At 41.1% G+C, this 21,521-nt stretch overlaps 1 protein-coding gene across 1 annotated transcript in view; it reads right to left on the minus strand.

Moving 5' to 3' along the window:
- Positions 1-21,521, minus strand: part of Fbn1 (fibrillin 1) — a 203,723-nt gene that overhangs the window by 93,570 nt on the left and 88,632 nt on the right. Inside the window, exons 6-9 of the mRNA XM_028784990.1 lie at positions 12,590-12,787; positions 9,355-9,480; positions 4,128-4,253; positions 1,213-1,371 (exon numbers count right to left, since the gene is read on the minus strand). Of these exons, the coding sequence (XP_028640823.1) occupies positions 1,213-1,371; positions 4,128-4,253; positions 9,355-9,480; positions 12,590-12,787 (609 nt within the window). The remainder of the gene's footprint in view (positions 1-1,212; positions 1,372-4,127; positions 4,254-9,354; positions 9,481-12,589; positions 12,788-21,521) is intronic.

Genomic DNA, 21,521 nt, shown 5'->3' on the forward strand with positions numbered 1-21,521 from the left:
GCAGCACATGGACACAAGCAAGCACAATGCAGGGCAGAGCACAGAAAAGCTACAAACCACTGGGCCACGAGGATGCGACCACACCTCCGGCTGTGGCTGTCTTGGCATCTCCATGGATCTATGTTGGCACAGATCCTTAGCCCTCTGGAGCAGTGGCTCTCAACCTTCCCAACGCGGCAGCTTTTTAATATAGTTCCTCATGTGGTGACCTCAACCGTAACATTATTTTCGTTACTACTTCATAGCTGTGATTTTGATACTGCTATGAATTGAGATGGAAATATCTGTGTTTCCTATGGTCTTAGGCGACCCCTGTGAACGGGTCATGAGAACTCCAGAGGGGTCATGACTTACAGGCTGAGAAACACTGCTCTAGCAGATATGTAACCAGCAGAAACTGTGGCGAAAGGGAGTAGAAGGTAAGGCATGAACTATGCAGATAACTTAGGAAAAAAAATAACTGATTTCTTCTAGAATGCTGAGACTATTCAAGGGAAACACAGCCATATAATTTAAATAGAAAATAAAACTCTCAAAACATTAACAACTAAAAGAACTTGGTTCAGATTTGGGGACTCCAGATGCTAAGCCAAATCATAAGTATTTCTTTGCAGGAAAGGTGTCATTTGGACGAGCAAATATCACTTGTGACCATACTAATGAAAATATCCCGGACATTCTTTTTCTAGACCTTCTCCATCGATTGTCAGGTGAGCTATACACTGGGAAATGTATTTGGCAGATCTCCCACTGGACACATGGGAGGCTACCTCAACCATTCAGATTGCAGAATGATAAGCTTTCCATGGAAATGAAGGAAATATGACAGACAATTGGGAAGCTATGAAGGAAAAAAAAACAGGACTTGGCAGAAGGAAGACAAAAGCGATGAGTGTTAGGGAAAGGGGAGATGTATGTGGTAGGGCAGCCAGGTTTAATTGTTCTGAGCTGGTAAGAGTCACAGGAGAGCCACCAAGTCCCCATTGAGGAGTAAGAGAAAACAAAGGCTCCATGCTGCTCCATGGCTCCAGCAGATCTAGAAATGAGCCTTTACCTGTGCACCGTCTGGAGGATTCCTCTGTTGCCCACACTTCACATCTCTGGAATCTTGCTGATTTACTTGGGCATCATTTGGATCTGTACTGCACACACAGCCATGGGCTCGGAAGGGTTGCATAGGAAATGGTATAGATACCATAGATGGATTCTTACCAGTTGACCTGATGGGACACATCTCGGGAGCAACAGTAACTCCTGGAGACCAGCACCGGCCAAGATCGCAACAGCACTGCATTTTGGTTATGGATTGTGGCAGCTGGTTAGAGCAGCGCCCATTTGTCAGAGTTGTGTAGCAGTAACCAGGGCGAACATCTGAGGGAGACACAACAAAAACACACGTAGTCTTTGTGACCATGCTTGAGACAACATTCCTCTGCCTCAACACCTCCATGCCTCACCCTGGGGCTATGACAGGCTGACCCATGAGTATATGCTCTGGAAAGGAAGCTTTGCACCCTTGAGCTGTCCACTGGTCAAGTATGCAATCAGAAATACCTTGTCTCACATCTTGCCCCTGCACACTGGGACACTTGGCCAAAACTCCACATTTTATACCCAAGGTGAGAAGAAATGATTTAAACCAATGTGCCATAGGGAAAAAAAGACTACGACAATCACCACTGTATCCATAAAGATACATCTCTATATGAAAGACAGCCTGGGTTGTCTTTGGTTTAAATTACGTAAATCGAACTACTTTGGGCAAACATTTATATGAATGGATTTTGAAAACAACATTAATCTGTCACATGGGCATTAGGTTTTAGTCTGAAATTGTGTCTCAGACTTGTGAGGTTGTGTTCTGAAGGGACAAGCCAATTTTCAGCCAGATCTAATGCTTATTAATCAGGTTCTCTTTTGCCGTGAGGCTCTAGGTAATTTTTTCAAAGGGTTAACTATAAATAAATTCCAAAACATCACTGACTGCAGATTCTTAGTCCTATAGGGATCCAACAGTTCTCGATGAGTTCTTTTTCTTTTTGGCAGAAAAGCGTCTTCTCAAAGCAGCATGGTGGGGCGCTCCCCTATAGATAGATCACTTTTATTGGGTTACATCATGTCTGACTGTCATGACAACAGCTGACACATTATGGTACAACTCTCAGCTACCAAAAAGAGCTTAGCGCACGGGAAAAGCCTCTGAGGTGTTCCTTTGAAAAGAGGAGACCATAGCAAGGGGCAAACAGCTGTCTCTATCTACACAGGTTGCTCACCAAGGAAAATACCTCTCCGTGTGTTTGTGCACACAATCAAGTTGAGGGAAGTAAGTTGTTATCTGGCATATGATTCTCACTTAATGTAAGATATGCACCAATGGATTTTACAAAGTGAATTTATTTTGGCAGTCGAAACCCTATCCCTATGTGCCATAAATCTGACTATTCAGCATCGAGCTTTGCCATAGAGGGTTGTCTGTAAAGACTTGTCTGAGACATTCTTAAGAACACAAAGCCTTCGATGGTTTTATTGTTGAAATAGTTAAACACTCATAATTTAGAAACATTTACATTGTTTACTTTAAGCAAAGAAAGATAAGACAAACCATAGAAAAAGACTAAGAGAAAGCATCACAGACACAAGACATGTTTTGAGTGGTACCTATGACCATCGGCAAGTACAGATACAATTCCAAGAAAATGTTGGTTCTGGTTCAGGTACCTCTGGACAGACATCTCAGCAAGAATGGGTCGTATTCCAGCTGGATCTAGGAAGAATAGCTAGCTACACAGAGGGTGTAGACAAGTCTGTTCTGGGAAGCCCACAGTGGAACACTTCTCTGTGAACATGATGGAGAAATGAAAGTTCTACCTTCTAACTTGAAAGGCTTCAAAGCTACTAATGTTTATATACTATGTCATTAAATATTTTGGGCATGGAACCCAAAAGCTATTAAGAATGGGCAGAGAAGGCCAAGCCTGATTTGTATCCCTGCTGGGTAGTCAAAACCCAGTTGTAAACACTTGACCAAATTGTGAAATGTGTACATATAATTTGCAGATGTATGGTTTCTCCTTCAGAGCAAAGCTGGGCCAATGGCAAACTTTTAACAGGCTAGTGACTATTATTTTACAAATTAACCGATACCATGTGGTTACAGATCTGGATGGCTAGCATGTTAAATCAATGAGTCAGAGACCCTTGATCATTGTGGTAAAATAGGGACTATTGGGGCTGAAGTTACAAGCTGCCATCAGGCTATTGGCAGCCCTTGATTTACAAATGGCATCAGCAGAGGACTTGAGTTTGGCTCCTAGCACCTGTATTAGAAGGCTCACAACTTCCTGTTAACTCCAGCTTCAGGGATTCCAACACCCTCTTTTGTACTTGTGCTCACACGTGCACAAAGTCACACACATATAATTAAAAATAAAATAGTTATAAAAGAATAAATTACACCTTCGTTTAATTTTATGTCTTTAGGCAAATAAAATAATACAAGAGATAAGAGCAGATCTGTCATATGTGGAGTAGAGGGTATGCATGTGTGTGTGTGTGTGTTTGTGTGTGCATGTCAGAAGTGTATGTATGTGTGCATGTGTGTGTGCACATGTGTGTTTACAAGTGTGTGTGCATGTGTATGTGTGTGTATTGTCTTACCTGGTGTATGTATATATGCAGGTACTGACACGCCTGCAGTTTATGTAGAATCTTTGGACAAAGATTGAAAATCACTAGTTTCCATGTCCTGGTGAAAAGTACCCGAATGCTTAAGCAAGAATGTTATCTAATCAAATCACTATTTTAGGAAGGTAAGTCTGACAAAGCAGATTGTAGAGACGCCAGACCAATTAAAGATTATTGCAAAATCTCAGACCTAGATTAACACAGATTCTGGAAAGTGGCTAAAGTTAGTCATGGAGAGACAGCATGGCTAGACGAAGCATGACCGCACCTTAACTCACAGACTGAGGGCATCTACAGATCCATAAATAAGGACACAAGGCACCTCTGCTAGGTAACAGGCACTCGACTCTTGAATGACAGGTCCCCTTAACAACCTTACTCAGAGAGATGTTCATTATGGATGATGTATAAAAAACATGCCTGCCATCTGTAATTAAACCTACCTACACATCTGGTGCCATCGGGAGAGGTGTAAAAACCAGGGGGACACTTGCAGAAGTAACTGCTGACTGTGTTTGTACATTCTCCACCATCGCAGACTCCGGGAATGGTGCTGCACTCATCAATATCTGCAATAGAAAGAGGAGTTCTTGTTATCTGGAGGCCGAAATGTGAAACTTCACGGTTACAAGGAACCAGACAGAGTGCTTCTGAAGTCAAGTCCCCAGAAGCAGCTGTCTGCACCAAATAACAGCTGTCCAGAGAAAAGCCTATTGAGATAGACGTTCCCGAGGGATTTACCAAATTCGAGAGGGGAGCCAAATAAACTCGCCTTCTCTAGAACTGAAACTAACAGGCTAATAGCCTGCTAATATTCCAAATGCATTTGTCTTAAAAGCTTGCTCTCTCTTTCTCTGCATATTTTGTATTATATTAAACTCCTCCACTAATTATTCTATATGCTTTATCATCTTCTGTATTTGTTTTAATCAAATTTCTGACAAGGCAGATACTATAATCCCTCAGAGAAGAACTCATGGCCTGAGCACTGATCGGGAGCTGCTGACCTGTGGTGACCAGACTAGGGGTAGGAAGCACCAGCTTGCTTTCTCAGAAGTACATCCAGATGACCATGGTGCTGCTCCTCCTGTGTTGGAAGAATGTGCACTTGGTGAGTGAACCCCAGACGACACTGGGTGTTCTAGTCAGCTTTCTCATGGAAGGACTGCCTGTTCCTGCTGTTGGAGATGCAGTCAACAGACTGCCTTTGACTTTTGGTCCTGTCAGGGATCATGGCATTGCACACGACTGCCTTGCCTAAGGTCACACCTTACCAGGTACCCCATATCTAATAGGAAGTCATGGAAGATGGGCATCTCTAAAGATGACTTGACTTCACACCACCTAGGTCGCTTATGCCACACTGCCCTCTGTGGTGAATTGATGAGGTCACCTAGTCTCTCTTCACACTCCAGCCACTTCCCTCCCTTTCTCACACACTGATCCTAAAGAAATGCCTTAACCAATATCTTAAATGCTACAGAAACCAAAGGCAATCAGCTGCTGGGCTCATTAAGGTAAAACAGGATGAGACGAATTCTCACATGTGGAGGTTTGAATTCCCTAATATTTCCTCCCCAGTGACCTGCTTTCCTTCTGCCCTTTACTGTCTTGAAGCCTTTTGCTTCAAAGTTGCATAGCTTCAGAATGGTCACAGCTGGAGTTGTGATCTGAAAGTCCCTGGTGGAAAGGGCTATGTGCTAAGGAGTTCAACCAGAGTTACAGGCTAGACCTCTTCCTCCTGGTTCATCATCTTACAGGCTCCTGCAACTCTATGTTTATCTCATTTACTAGAACTTCAGGCATCCCAAGTAACATAATCCAAAATGATGACTCGAGCATGGTTTCCATAAATCAGTCTATATCAGATGCCAGCCATAAAAATACAGCAGTTAGAAAGACCTGCTGGGTACAGTGGGATATGTATGTACGTATGTATGTATGTATGTGGTATGTGTATGTATATATGTATGTACATATGTACATACATTACAATGTATATTATATACATACATATGTGTATGTTATATGTTATATAATCTACATACATATAGTGTAATATACATATATATATGTGTATATATATATATACACACACACATGCACATATACACACATATAAGTATGAAATTCTTGTGGTAAAGAGAAGTCCCAAGCACTCTAACTATGTATCAGGGAGTGTATGGATGTAGGGACCACGTGGTAAAAATTACTTTGCCTTGTGCTCTGCTTTTAAGAGTGCTGGAAGCAGGGTTGATGATAATCTAAATCCCCAAACATTAAAAGTTAATTATTAATTCAAGTGAGTTCTTCCAGATATAAAACGTAATCCCTTAACTACATATTTTTAATTTATTAATTTCCTCCCACAATAAGCTTGGTTTCCAGACCGGGAGAGCGTCTCTGCTCCTTCAGTACAGGAGCTTCGCAGTCCTCAGAAAAATCAACAAAGAGGCGCCTGTGAGCTCTGAGCCTCTTTCTCAAATCATGGCTAGAAACTTCCATCTTTGTCTTTTGAAATGTTTAAAATCTAATATTAAATTGCTTTGACTTATTAATTTACATTTTAACTGTTCTAAGCTGTATATACTTATTAAACCATAGTTTATACGTTTTATTGAGGTTTTAGTAAAAGAAAGGGAGGATTCTGAAGAAGCTCGAATGAAAAGCACTCCAGTAAAGCAGCCTGCAATAGAGGAGTGGCGGCTGTCTACGTCAAGGGAAAACACACTTTAAAAGCCAGCTCTAGTGTCAGTGACATGGCTCAGCAGGTAATGGCTCTTGCTGCCAACCCTTACATCCTGAGGTTGACCCCTAGGATTTACACAATGGAAAAAATAGCCTACTCCAATAAACTGTTCTCAGACCTGCACATGTGTGCCATGGGTGCAGGACACATACAGGCACACAAACCTTTCCTTTTTAAGTTAATTACCCCAGGTATTTTGTCATAGTGTTGAAAAGCTGACTGTCACACAGCTTGCACAAAGCAGCTCACAATGAGGACACTGTTACACCACACTCTCTTTCCCAGCTACTTAGAGGATTTCTGGTCCTCTTTAAAGTTGTGTGCTCAATCTGCTAGCATCCCTCCCTTGACCACAAAGGACAGGACAGCCTGTGTTCAAATGGTGCCATTTTCCTAGCGTGCTGCCCTAACTGGGATACAGTAAAGGAACTGAAGGAGGGATTTCATGTGCAGAAGGTTCTGGGAAGACTTTCTGATGACTTTTCTACCAGGGCAACACAGGTCAACATTATTCCAACCAGTCTCAGGCCAGAGCACATATAGTAGTAACAAGAAAATATCCTATCTGATGTCAATTTGCATAGAAAAATAGAGATGGGAAAAACCACCACCTAAATTTAATATAACTCTAGATGGCAGAGGAACGATGAGCTTTCGCCAAAAAGGTCTGTTCTCTGTCTTGCTATAGATCCCAATGTACTGTTGAGAATTTGCTTTTGTTGTCAAAAATATTATTAATTCACAGGTTGAATTTTTGATTTATTAGGTATACAAAGTAGGTTTCTTAGCATTAATAAAAAATTTGAGTTCCTTATTTTTTGTTCAGTGTTAACATTATATCTGCATCTTCTGTGTTACGCACATCCATGACTGTTTCTTACTGTTAGCTATTCTAATCAAGCAAAGAGCAAAAGGTAGAAAATCAATTTTTGTTCAGGCAGGAAGTTACTCTGATTCTAAAAGACAAAACACAGGCTAGATAGGCCAGATGGTCTCCATTGCCCTAAGTCTTGAAGCTGACTGTATCTTTTGTTGCTCAACATAGTAAGCTGAGAAAAGCTTGAAAATGTGAGACATAGTCTGTTGTTGATGTGGATTCTGCATGCAAGAAACCTCAATTCATTGACACAAAAGATACCACTAACAATGGCTGACTATCCATACCGAAATATTGTTAAATAGTTCCAAGTATTAGGAATTGGAATAAAGGCTGGTCATGGGGGCCCTTCTCTTTAGTCTCTGGACTCCAAAGATGGAGGCAGGCAGACCTCTGCCAATTTTAGGCCAGCCTGGTCTATATAACAAGTTTTAAGCCAGTCAGGACTACACAGAGAATGTCACAAAAAAAAGAAATATTTTTCATTCAGGAAGAATGTCAATAAAATACACTCAATTTGCACCAGCATGAGAGTCAAAACGAAGCCTGTGCAGCTACCCAGTGGCCTCACTCAACATCCTCAAGACACTACCATCATTTTCAATGTTGAAAAGCAGACAGATCTCTGCCCCTGTCAGTACCAATACTCTCTACTTCATCCTTACATCTACAGTTTCTAATATCCACCCCCTTGGAGAAAACCAGTCTTGTTGTTCTTTAAAACATGAGATATTTTTATGAAGCCCAGCTTCAGAAAAGAACTAAAACTGTCTCATGGTCTCATGGTTCTACAGTTGAAATAACTGATATATATATATATATATATATATATATATATATATATATATATATATAATATATGATATATTTTATATATGTCATACAAATTTCATATATAATATTATAGATGTTATTTTATGTAGGATATATTTATATATGAGATTATATATATATATATATATATATATATATATATATATATGATTGCAATTATAAATTATGCCAATTAATAATTTTTAAGAAATCACTGTAACCCACACAGGCAATTCTACGACAACTAGGTTGTTCCATTCTGAGCAAGTCATATTAAATGTCTGACTGTAGTTTATCGATAGTACTTCACGTCAGAAGCTGTCTTCTGTTGCTCTGATAGACTGGGAATTCACAAGGAGGTTAAGAATCCAAGGACAGACGTGTTCAACAAAAACCACAGACTTCTAATTGAAACCTCAGGCCACAGCTGGTGGCTGGATAGCAACAAAGGAAAGGCCTTGACTGAGCTCAATACAAGATGGAGCTTGGATTGTTACTCCAAGGCTGTCAGAACACACTCCATGTACTTCATGAATTCAGCAAGGAGAACTGAGAGCTGTCTACGTATTTCCAGGACGCTTGCATCCTGGAAAAACAAATCACTGTCCTGGAAGCCAGCCTACTTCTGCACACAACAGCAGTGCTGGATGTAAACATGTTCCCTGTGTGTACATTTTAGAAGCCTGCTCTACAAACTAAACGCAAATAGAAAAATCACATCAGGTTGCTTTTTTGCTTGGCTTTTCGTTCAATAGACATAAGTCGAGGCCCAGAAAAGAAAATCCTAAGCTCTAACTAACAGCACAAGTATTTATGTTAATATGTCACACACACAACCCTCAAAATTCTACATTTTAACTAGAAAATATCAGTGGTATAAGTTTGAACAGCATCTAATAATCAATTTGAAAGTTGTGCCTCCAAAACTATACAAAACACACGTCTTGAACGCTTTAAGCCAAATATCAGCCAAAAATATTTCATGTTTTAATATTTAATTTGATTCAGATGGGCCTCTTATTTTATGTCTATAAAAGTAGAACAAGCTGCAGAGGCTTTTCTGGTTCCATGGCCCAAAGATGTATAATTTCTGTCAGACTGTCATATTTCCAGACTCCCAGGAATGACAGACCCAGAAGGTCTAAGGTTTAATCTGCTAACAAGCTTGCTGCTGATGCCACCCTGTCTGCCCTCTTCATTCCCTTGAGCTGCAAAACATGAGGTTGCTTACCTTCACATTTTTGTGACACTTCATTAAATTTGTGTCCAGCAGGGCATTTGCACTCAAAAGATCCAACGGTATTAATGCAATTTCCTCCTTGACACAGCCCTGGGATAGCCTGACATTCATCCACATCTGTCAGATTTGGGAAGAGAGAAAGATTCGTTGTAGAAGGAAACATGATAGTTTGTCCACAATTATATTACCATATTTATGTAAAGGCATCCACCACAGATTTTAGAATATGATGACGACAACTGTTATAATACATTATATAAATAACTATATTGTTAACCTAGCTTACTCAATAACACTCAATGAGGACCCCTGTCTTCCCATGGGCAGAGGAGAATATTCTACTAAATCCGGGGCTTCATCATACACAGCCAAGTAGAACATACAGTGATTAAAATGACCGTTTTTACTGCATCATTTTCACCTTCAGATTGGCAATATTAATCAAAAGTATCTAAGACATCCTTCGAAGGCAAAATGTGATGCATGTCTATAATAAAGCTATCTTGAAGTGTTACCTTGAATAATAAAGTAACACAAAATTTATTCAAGATCGCTGAGATTGTCATATGACAGCTAGTGTTTTCATATGTATTTCCCCTTTATTCTCTGGAAAATTGTCTTGTGCAGGAAAAGTTTATCAGGACCAGAAAGGAGAGCTGTGCTGGAGAATGTGGGGGTTCAGCTGTAGATCCACCCACAAGAACACCTACCAGGGAGGACCTATGAAAGCTCAGATCATGTCCCTCCCCATCACTGCTAAGTCAGAGAAAGCCCATGACTGTCCACTAGTTTATTCCTTCCTCTCTTTCTCTTTCCTCCCCAGGTTTCCTCAGATACACCACAGATATGTCTGCCTTTGAGTGTTGTCATTGTGGACCCTATTTCTGGATTATTCTCCCTGTTAGAGACACATGATTCATTCTGACTCACCTTTTAGTCTCTACTCCAATGTCACTTTGTTCTGGCTACCATGATAGAAATATCCATTCCCTGGTTCTCACCACCAACCGTCCTAATAATGCATTTGTTTTATTCTTCAACAACATGGGTTTTCCCATAGCAGACTCAGTCCACCTTGCTCAATGCCCTGTCTAAGAACCTAGAGACTAGCTTCTGGTTCTATATATATTCCCAAATTAACCTTTTTGACAGAAACATCCTTATCCATGGTGTTGGCTGCCTGGATTCCACTGTGAAGACAATGTATACAAGTGTATTCTCTCAGTTTCTTCATTTGGAGAATCCTGATTCAATAAAGACCCTCAATGGGAATTAAGTTTCTTTGTCTTAGACTACCTTGTAGACATCAGTGAGCACAGTACCTTCTCTAGGTCCTGATAGTGTGAGAAGCAACAGAGAAAGTGACATTTCCAGATTCTTACCCTGTACTGTTGGGAAAAGTCACCCACAGTTAATGGGAAACCAGAGAAGAAATATTTGTTTGGAAATAAAAGTGTCACTATTTTAATGGAATTTCCTAACCCACAAATGACTACATTGAAACAAGTGTGATTATATTCTACAGGCAGTTTCATTCTTGTTTTAGATCAGGATTTTCTGAATGTTTATTAAAAACATGATTTGAAATCACACTTTCATAGCCAAAGAGACAACTCTAGATAGTCTTGTTGATCATGAGTTTTGGCCAACAGGAAATGTATATGAAGGCAGTTCCCCATTGACCATGAGCTTCCAGACTACACCTATACATCCGTGTGTAACAACACATTTGCCCACAGCCTGCAACTGACCCAAGGGCTAGAAACACCAATGAGAAGACACCCCGGCCACACGTAACACTTCAAGAATCTCTCCCAGCAAAAGAAGACTTTCTTTTTGCAAGTGGCCATGTAAGCTGCTATTTTGAAGTCATGGGTTTTTGCCAAACAAGTGTTTAGTCTTCCCCACCTAGGGGTTGAAAAATAGTCACAAAGGAACAGGAAGCAAATCTGGGGAAAATCCAGACAGGATGAGATGATTAGCAAGCTGAGGAAAGTCTGCCTTCTCTCTCTTCTTCTTCTTTCCTTTCTCTTTCTTCTGCTGGTTCCCAAACCTCGGGACCAGAGGCTCACTGTCAGGAAGCTGAGAAGTGGGGATCTACCTTTCTACTCACTGTCAACAACTCGTGGCTATTAGCAACTTCAGAACACAATGACCAACAAGTTCCTCAAAACTCAAGAAGACTTTCTAAGAAGGAGAAAAAAGAGACATCAAAGGAGAAGCCTGCTCCGATCAGTCCTTTGCAATTCTAGGATTTTAAAACAGCTTCAGGATATTTTAAAACAGTGCCTTCTGGCTGCTCCTGACATTTAGAGGGACACATTCAAGGCCGCGCAGAGGAGTCGTGACTGGAAACCAGGCACAGTCAATTTAGTGCAGCCCACCACACACACAGATGAGAGCAGCCCAAATCCTGCTTTCCTGCATCCTAACCTTCAGAATGAACACAAGGAACAGAGCCAAACTACTACCTACTTGCCTTAGAAAAGCATATTTTGTGAATTTTATGAAAATACTGCAGCTATCTAAAAAAAAGCACCGCAGACGTCTAAAGGAAGCAGAGATAGCCTGGGAGTTTTCAGGCCCATCAGTTTAGAGTGGAGTGGCCTCTGTTCACTTCCTCCTCTTTCCTGCCAGACATCCAGACAATGGAAGAATTTACACAGCTGGGGGAGCAGAGGCAAAGCCAAAACCAGAATTCTAAGGGAGGGCAGAAGAGTGCTAAGACAACATCTGGGGGCATTTAAAACAGTGAAACCGATTCTAATTTATTTCTGACTTGTTACAAACAAACAAACAAACAAACCAACCATAACGTAGCACGTCAAATGTCCAGAGGAGTAATTTTCTTTAGGTCAGTTAAGTGCAGCCTGGAGTCCAGGCCTCTAAGAGTTTCAAATGAAGAGAAAACAACAACTACTACCTTGTTTGCTGTGTTTCTACAAGGCAGCGCCATTAGGGGCAGCGTTACCCCCACACAGTTGCTACTTTTGAGCCAGACACACATGGAACCACTCCTGGGCCAGAGGGCCTGCTGGCAAGACAGACTTAGCAAACCTTCCTGCCTCCAAGAATCTCTACTGAGGCTTCAGCTGTACCCTGAGGGAGGGGATTGGCGTTCTCAGCAGCTGAGCTGTCCCCTCAGGTGAGGACACGGGCATTTTCAGCAGCTGGAGCGTGGCCCTCCATTGAACATGACTGTTCCTTGTTAATCCCGATGTGTTACCTTGACAAGCTCCAGTCCGGATGTTGGGAATGAAGCCACGGCGGCAGGGGTGAGGCTGGGCAGGACACATCTCACAAGGGTGGCCCCAGGCTCGGCCCACTGTGGCACAGCAGAGTGTTTTGGTGCAGACAATCCCGCTGAGCTGTCCCTGGCACATCTGGTTGCTTACCACAGAAAAACACGGGCCTGTTCTGTAATCTGAAAGAATAAGAGTCTCGTCAAAGTCCTGAAGAGAAAGGACCAGCACACAGAGGGGCAGCTGTGCCCCATCCTGCTCAGCTCCAAGCTCAGACAAGAACTTCCGGCAGCTCCCACATCGTTGACTCTGGGTAAAGTCTGAATGGACCTTTCCACCCCAAACACTCATATTTCTCACCGACAAAGGAGGGGAGAACATTGGTTCCTGTCCACTTCGAAGATACCCTTGTTAGCTCAGATCAATTTAGGGAAATTCTTTATAACCCTGAATGCTGAGGGAAATACAGCATCATGGCATTACTATCCAATCAGTTGGTCTAGAAAACACCTAGGTATCTATATTGCATCAGCCCCTTCATGTACCATAATATTTCAGAGGAATGAAATTCACGTGTCAAAGAAACATCTGAATTCTGTGGTCACTGATATTGTTCATAATTGCTAAGAATAGAAGCAACCCATGTGTCTGTCAGCTAATGAATGAACTGTGGTAGACATGTTCCATTAAATATTATTCAGACATGAAAAGTATAGAATCCTGCCATTTGAAAACAGTGGGGATTTTAATTAGTGGTAAATTAATTAAGGAAGCACAGAGCAGCAAGTACCACATCCTGCCATTCATAGGTGGGTTTTTTAAGTTACCGTACAGAATTTGGGAGTGGAACAGTAGTTCTCAAAGGCAAACAGGGCCAAGGGAGGACTGGGGAGAAGTTATCACTAGGTATCAGCTAATGGTTGACTGCAGACAGCAGTCACAGAATGTGCATTTCAAAAGCTACAGAAGAATACACTGAAATGAAGCAGACCTGTTTGAACTGATTAAATATTTTATTCATTTGTGTGTGTGTGTGTGTGTGTGTGTGTGTGTGTGTGTGTGTGTGTAAGGGGACGCTCTCATACCATGGCATGCATGTGGAGGTCAGAGTTGTAGGCATCTGTTATTTCCTTCCACCATGTCCATCCCTGGCGTCAAACACAGGCAGGTCATCAGGCCTCGCAGCAGGTACCTTTATAACTGAGATCCCACAGTCCCCAGTCTAAACTGGTGTTAATACTTCACCATGGGTATGTATTTTACTCTACTGGCTTTGCAACTTTTTTAAAAAAAATTAAAATAATTTTGCCTGTAGTTGAATTCTAGGTATACTCTGATACTCTGTATAATGTTCTAGATTGTTTCAAAGCTTGCCATCTTCCGTAGGTTCTAAGTTTTAAAAAGGATTCCAAATTTAACAATTATTTACTGACAAAATCTTAGCCTTCATTTTGTTCTCCCAAAAAAGAAGTCACTGGACTCTGGGGTGGAATGTCACAAAATCACTCATATACAATAACTATGGGGGCAAAATGGGACACCGAAGTCATCTTTATAAAGATGGCCCCATGAACATTTAATACTTATCTATTTTATTTATCATTTTAAACATTAGCATACAAAATAATGGGTTTCACAGCAGGATTTTCATATATATGTATTGTATTCCCCCTTTATTCCATTACTGTTTCTGGTTTTTGTTCATATATAAGTATATGAAATATACATATATACATATATTTTAAGATATATATATATATCTTGAAAAATTTACATTCTACATCTGAGAGAAAACATGCAATAGTTGTCTGAAAAGAACAACATTATCAACAAACCAGACCCCCTGAGCTCGTAAGGACTAAACCACTAACCAAAGAGTACACATGGAGGGACCCATGGCTCCAGATGCATATTTAGCACAGGATGGCCTTATCTGGCATCAATGGGAGGGGAGGCCCTCGGTCCTGTGAAGGCTTGATATCCCAGTATAGGGGAATGCTAGGGCGGTGAGGCAGGAGTGGGTGGGTGAGCACCCTCGTAGAAGCAGGGAGGGGGGATGAGATAGGGGTTTTGTGGAAGGGAAACCAGTTAGAGGGATAACAGTTGAAATGTAAATAAATAAATAATCAATAAAAAAGATTTCCAGCTCCATCCATTTTCCTGAAAATGACATAATTTTGTTCTTATGGATGAATGAAACTCTACTGTTTATATATACCACATGTCTCGATTCACAAGCTGATTCCAAGCATGATATGACGGTGTCTCTTAGTGTGCTCACTTAGACCTTTGGAATGTATACCCAGGAGTGGTATAGCTGGATGCTCTATGTTGAGTTTGATGAGGCAGCATCACAACCATTTCCATAGTGACTGTGTTCACTGACATTCCTACCAGCAGCATACAAACATTCCTTCACTCTCCATCCTTACCAGTTATTTGAAGTTTTCTGTTTTCTATTCTGACTGGGGTAAGACAGACTATCAGCTTTGTAGTTTAGATGTGCATTTTGCTGGCAGCTAAAGAATATGTAACCTTTTTTGTATGTATTTGTTTGCTGTTTGTACTTCTTTTGAAAACTGTTTAATCAGTTAATTTGCCTCTTTATCAATTGCATGACTTGGCATTTTTGATGTTTAGTTCTTCTAATTCTTTATATACTATAGATATCAATTCCCTGCAGGCTATCTGTTGACTCCACTATCTTTTCTGTTATTATTTAATATTTTATGATGTACTTCCTATTCAAGATGAAGAAAGTACTCTAGATAACCAGGAAAAGGCAACAAGACATAAATAAATCTAACGTATACTATTACATAATAATAACAACATGGTTATAATCTTGTTTGCAAGATAGAATCTTGGTTCTCTTTTAGCAAATGTTACCCAAAATATTTCCACAACTAATTAAGTACTATTCCAAAATATGAGTTTTAGTGTTGCCTAGTTTTCTTCAAGCTACGATGTAATTTATTCAATCATTTTTTTTACTGCACATCATCGAAATCACTTCCAATTCTTCATTATCATACAAAGCGTTCAATGTGTTTAGCTCAAGCAAAGACCATCAAGATTTGTCTCACTTTATGTATCTTAAACCAAGGCCAGATTCATACAGTATCCCTGTGTGATGTAACAAGGCAGAATGTAGTCTTGTCTCTTCTTTCCTGCTAAATTACTAAGGCAAGTACAAATGCTTTGACCAGACAGATTCATATTAGCATGCTGTTCTTAATATTTTTTGAAAAGCATAAAAGAATGTGGATTTTAACCAATGAGCCTCCCTTTATCACTTCTTGGATCTGTACTCATTTTAATAACATCCTATGGTGTATCATATGCATGAGTGGTGAAAGCATTCAGAGTAACACGAACGTGGTGCTTTGTGGGTAGAACCAGCAAACATCCAGAATATCACACGATGCCAAGAAAAGTCCAATTCAACCTTGCATAACACTGGTTCTAAACCTGGGTTGTGAAACTTGCCTAGAATCTCTTAACACACAAACAAAAAACAAAAAACAAAAAAAAACACACAAAAACCCAAAAACGTCACAACTTTTCCAGAGTCAAAATGAAACATTGACACATGGGAACAGAGAAGACACTTGCTAATTTCCACAATGTCCATTAGGCAGCTATACCCCACAGGGACTTATCTTTGTTAATATTCTGGATACTTGGCAAATAGCTGAGTGCACAGAATAGAATCTATAGAATTCACACATATCTACACTAGAAACTTACAGCCACAGATGAAGTCATTTTGGAATCAACTTAGAAGAAGTTGTTTGCTTGACAGTGCCTGTTGGCAAGCGTACTTGAGATCCATACTTTCTGGGAAAATTGGTGATTACAGAGAGAGTAGCATAATCTGGGTGAAATGCAATTGGAAATAGAAATCTCTTGAAAGGCAAATGATGTATTTGCAGAGCTTAAAAATGTCATTTTGATTTGGCAGCTTGTGGTTTTTGTTCTGTTCTTTAGTACGTTTTTAAAGTTAACCCTATTCCTATCCAATATTACAACCACAGAAGAACTTTACCTACACTCCCAACTCTTGACTAACAATCTAATTATGTATAACTAGTCCCATGGCTCCTACGTGATATTAAGCTAAATTTACAACCCTTTTAATGTTCCTTCACATATAGGCCTGTGCTAGAAAGAGACTGTGTCTCATCAATGCTGTTGTAATACCTCACTGTTGGATTCAACAGAAATTATTATTCTTAATGAAGTAGAACATGGTATTAGATTTGCAAACCTCACTATAATTACTTCCTTATAAAAGCTCCATCAACTAGAGCACCAGGCCAATCTTCCAAACTTTTTTTTTTTTAAGTTAAAATGCAAGATTAGTTCTTATCAACTGGTTCAGTTCACTTCTGGGGCATCTTGCCCCTATACAATCTATTGTGAGTGGGTAGCACAAGCACTGTCCTCTAGTTCCATTAGTTTGGCCTCTAAGATTGGGAGGATTTTGTTCTGTTGCTTTAATTTTGTCCCACTAGAAAGAAGGTTCCAGAGGTTAGAAGCAAGTACTGCTCTTGCAGAGAACCCAAGTTCAATTCCCAGTATACAGATCATGTGCTCAAACAATCTGCAACTCCAGTTTCAGGGGGTATCTGATACCTTGGGCCTCAGCAGATGCTTGCACTCATGGGCATATACCCCCTACACACACACACACACACACACACACACACACACACACAAACCTACACTTTAAAATAATTTAAATTTTTATTAGAATTATTGGTGAAGGGGGATATGGTGTTTGTGCCACCATGCACACATGTGGAGGTCAGAGGACATCTTATGGGGATCGGTTCTCTTCGAGTACCATGTAATTCCTAGAGATTGAACTCAGGTCATCAGACTTGGTGACAAGCACCTTTACCTACTAAGCCACCTCATCCAGGCTTAGGTTCTAGCTAAACAGCTATGGTTCTGGATGCTCAGCTCACTCCCACATCCGCAGTTCAGAAAACTTGGACTGTAGAGTTAGTTCTCTTTCCTTCATAATCAGACTTCACCCTGATGCAAACTCATCATTTACAGGCAAAGTGTTCCTGTGGTCAATGAATTCTTGTCGCCCTTGCCCAGCCACTGAACCACAAGCTACAGAGAATCAGAAGGATGTAATTTTGGGTACTAGGCTCCAATTATTTAAAACCCTCCCTTTCTTAAAATTGCATATAGAAGATTAAGATATCAATGTATTCATGACAGAGGAAGTCAGAACAGGCATGCTCCTCCCAGGAAAGCTGACCAATAGTATCTTAATTCAACCTTAGAGGGAGTCAGAAAACTTCTAAAGGAAACCAAAAGGGGGAAATCTCCTCAGGATTATAAGCAGAAGCAGCCTTGTTGCTACTGTTACTATGTCTTATTCCAGGCACTTATCCTTGGCACTTAAGAAGCTTCTGCAAAATACTGGTGCCTGGAGCCTTGCCCATAATCCAATCAGCCTCGCCTTGGACTCTTATTCTACAGGTGTGTTATGCAATATTCTTTCATTAAATTTATTACCATGAATGAGATGTTCAGTAGATCAATATTAAAACAAAATATTTTTCTGAGAGCCTTTGGGATCTTTCTGACCAACAAGTCATAAGGAATTATCCCATATTTGGCACTGGAATTGGTCTTGGTTGACCACCAAAACCTAATGGTAAGATCTTATTGCTGAAGACACCACATAGCTTGGTTAGAAGACAGGGAAATCAAGCTGAAACTGAAATAGAATCATTCTCACTGGTGGCCACCTTTCCTATGATAGAATGTGTTACACATGCTACAGTGGGGGTGGGGTGGCAAAAAACCACCAACAGTCTCCCTAGCTGCGCATGCCCCTGCTCTGACAGGGTAACCTACCAGGTGAGATGTGTTCACTGGTGCAATGCTGCACAACTGTTGTGGTGAGAACCAGCTGCTTTCTGACTGGATCTGAGACCCACTCCACAGGAGGGATCTCATGCCTAGAGCTGTGGACCTGGTCAAAGGAGGTCACAGGCCTAAGCAGGTGGATCTATTGCTTTCATTTTCTAATGGACATGCTGTCTCCTAAACATTTCTGTTTATATCCATAGGAAACCTTGATCAGAGGCTGCTTTTCTGTAGCAATGAATGCAGAGGTTCCCAGCTGGTTAAGGTACTGAGAATAAATGAGTGTTCTCTGTTCCAAGAAGAATATCTGTGTCACCCCCTTCAAGGCTCAGAAACATCTGGAAAGAGGGGCTGGAAAGAATGTAAGGGCCAGATGACAGAGAGGATGATTGTGAAACGCTGTTGTCTGGAAATGATGTGGTCAGTGCAATCTTGTTCTCATGGCAACTGCAGTTGCTTGCTCTGGGCCTGCAGTGGACTAGGCTATCACCAGGGGAGGATCTCAGGGAACCTAGCCCCTCTCTGAGACACCACGGACATTGACAGATCCTAAGGGAGTGGAGTCGTTGTCTTCAGTGGTGTAGCCACTGGCAAGTTCACATGCTCTGGTGGTTAGCTCAAATACCACACCCACATGACTGGCCCACAACAACAAAATCAAACAAAGGACATAAAAAAATGAGAGGAGGATGTTTAAGAGAGGGGTTGACAGTGCTGGGAAAAAGATTATAGGGGCTGAATAGATGGTACAAGCAGAATGCACTACACACATGTATAGGACTGTCAAAAATACATTTAACTTAAAACAGGAGTTCTAGAGATAGATGCAGTGATTGTTGCTTCACAAGGAGAATTTACTGAAAGCCACCAAACTGCCTGTCTAAAATAGTCACAGTGATGTTTTATGTGCATATCAGAATAAGAAAAGTGATTTGCTGTATATACTAAAGCATTTTTTAATCTCAGTGCTTAGTTCTAAGGAGTCAACTTAAGCATCAAGGGCTTCATTCTTCATTCAACAACCTTTACAGAGTAGCTATGCTGTATCATTGAGGAGTGCAGCGAAGTCCCTGCACACACAGAGTTTACAGTCCACTATAGGAGACAGTCAAGAAATAAGTAAATATATTAAAATAATTTCAGAGCCAGTAAGATTTGTAAAAGGCTTATTGTGTATACCTTGTGACCAGAGTTCAACTCCTGGAACACACGTAAAGATGGAAGGAAACCAATTCCATCGAATTGTCCCTTGACTTCTATATGCATGCTATGGCACATGCACCCCCTCCACACACATACACGTATACATCATGTGTGCATGCACATGTGCACATACAAAACAACAATGAACAAAATAAATCTAAAAATTAAAAAATAATTCCATACATGAAGTTGTAATTTAGTCTACAAAAATGGCTCCTGCAGTGAAGGAACTGGGGGTGGCAGTCATGGTAAGATGATGGAAGAAGACTGAGAGAAGATGACAAAGGAACAGGCTAAAGGTTGACAACAAGATGCACACAGTGTAGCAAGGCATCCCGGGCATTAGCAACAGCGAGAGTGGCGGGCTGAGCTGGGAGGCACCCTGGCTTCATTGGTGATAAGAGGCTGTTTGACAAGAACACATGCTGAGGAGATACTGTGCATTGGTAGGGACTGAATTACACAGGAGGCCCCAGGCCACAGTGAAGAGTTTAGATTTATCTCTAAGTTAGCAGAATGTCACCATCAGGCATTACTTTAAAGGAGGGCTGCCTAGTGGGCTCCCTTGGGGAGACAGGAGGCTTTGCAAGGAGCCTACTGAAGGACTTGTGGTAAAAGTCTGCAGTAGCTTGGCCACCGGTGTGTAGGAAGGAGGGAAGGCTATGGATGGCAGATGGTCTTGGGCAATGGGACCAACAAGGCTGCTAGTGGATTGGAAGTGAAGGATGAGGGAAATCAAAGTCAGAGGCCCTGGCCTTCCAGCTCATTTACTAAAATGGAGAAATTGAGAGGCTAGACTCTGGTAAAAGCAAGTATTAAAAGTTGTTCACTTTTGCAACAAAGGAGCTATTGTAGGACAGGTGATTACAGCTGAGAAGGCTGGCCCTGAGTGAAAGGACCCGGTATGTAAATCCTAATGTTGTCAAGACCACATACAACCTTATTAAAGCATATCTTGATCCATATACTTTATTTTTCGTCTTTTCCCTTTTGTAAATAAGCATTTGCTCACATCATAAATATATGTTTGAGTGGTTGAGACGTTCTTAAAATGCATTTGACCATTTCTCACAGAAACCTGAGTATTAAGTAGAGGCCAGCAATGTGTGATGGAATCCTGGCCTGGAATCCTAGCACGGGATAAGGGATGGAATCCTGGCACTGTGGGAGAGGGGCTTCCTCCAGAGCAATTTCACTGCTGCTTTCAGCAATGACAGGCATGGGAATCCAAGACCACTAGTGTGTGAGCTGCCAGCCTAGTGCTCACTCCACGGTAGATGGATACATACCACATTCCCATGATGTCATCAATCCTGAGAGGTCTAATAGAAAGCGAGAAGCAAGGATGAATATTCAGCCATCACCAACTGTATCTGAGAAATGTCTCACATCAGTACGGACTTTCTGTAATATCGAGCCAGACCAACGGCTGTGAGATCGTTTACATATACTGGTTAGCAAGTATTATTTCTTGAGTTGGCACTTTACCAAATATGCACTTGCTTGTGGAGTTTATAAATTGCTCTCTCTCTCTCTTTCCTCTCTCGTCCTCCCTCCCTCCCTTCCTCCCTCACATTCACTCTCTCCTTCCATTCCTCCCTCTCTCTCTCACTGCCTCCTTACTCTCTCTCATAAATATACCATCAAGTAACTCTCAAGGCAGCTCTGTTAGTCTCAGAACTTTTCTTTGGAAGTCAATGTCAGATGAAGAAAATTTCCTGACACTGTTTCGAGCTCAGGGTCTAGTGCTGAGCTCAGTGGAAGAAAGACAAATCTGAAGAAAGTACTGGAACACTCAGGCTACCTGAGTAACCTCTG

Source organism: Grammomys surdaster, unplaced genomic scaffold (assembly GCF_004785775.1).
Source record: "Grammomys surdaster isolate TR1022 unplaced genomic scaffold, NIH_TR_1.0 125049, whole genome shotgun sequence".
Taxonomy (NCBI): Eukaryota; Metazoa; Chordata; class Mammalia; order Rodentia; family Muridae; genus Grammomys; species Grammomys surdaster.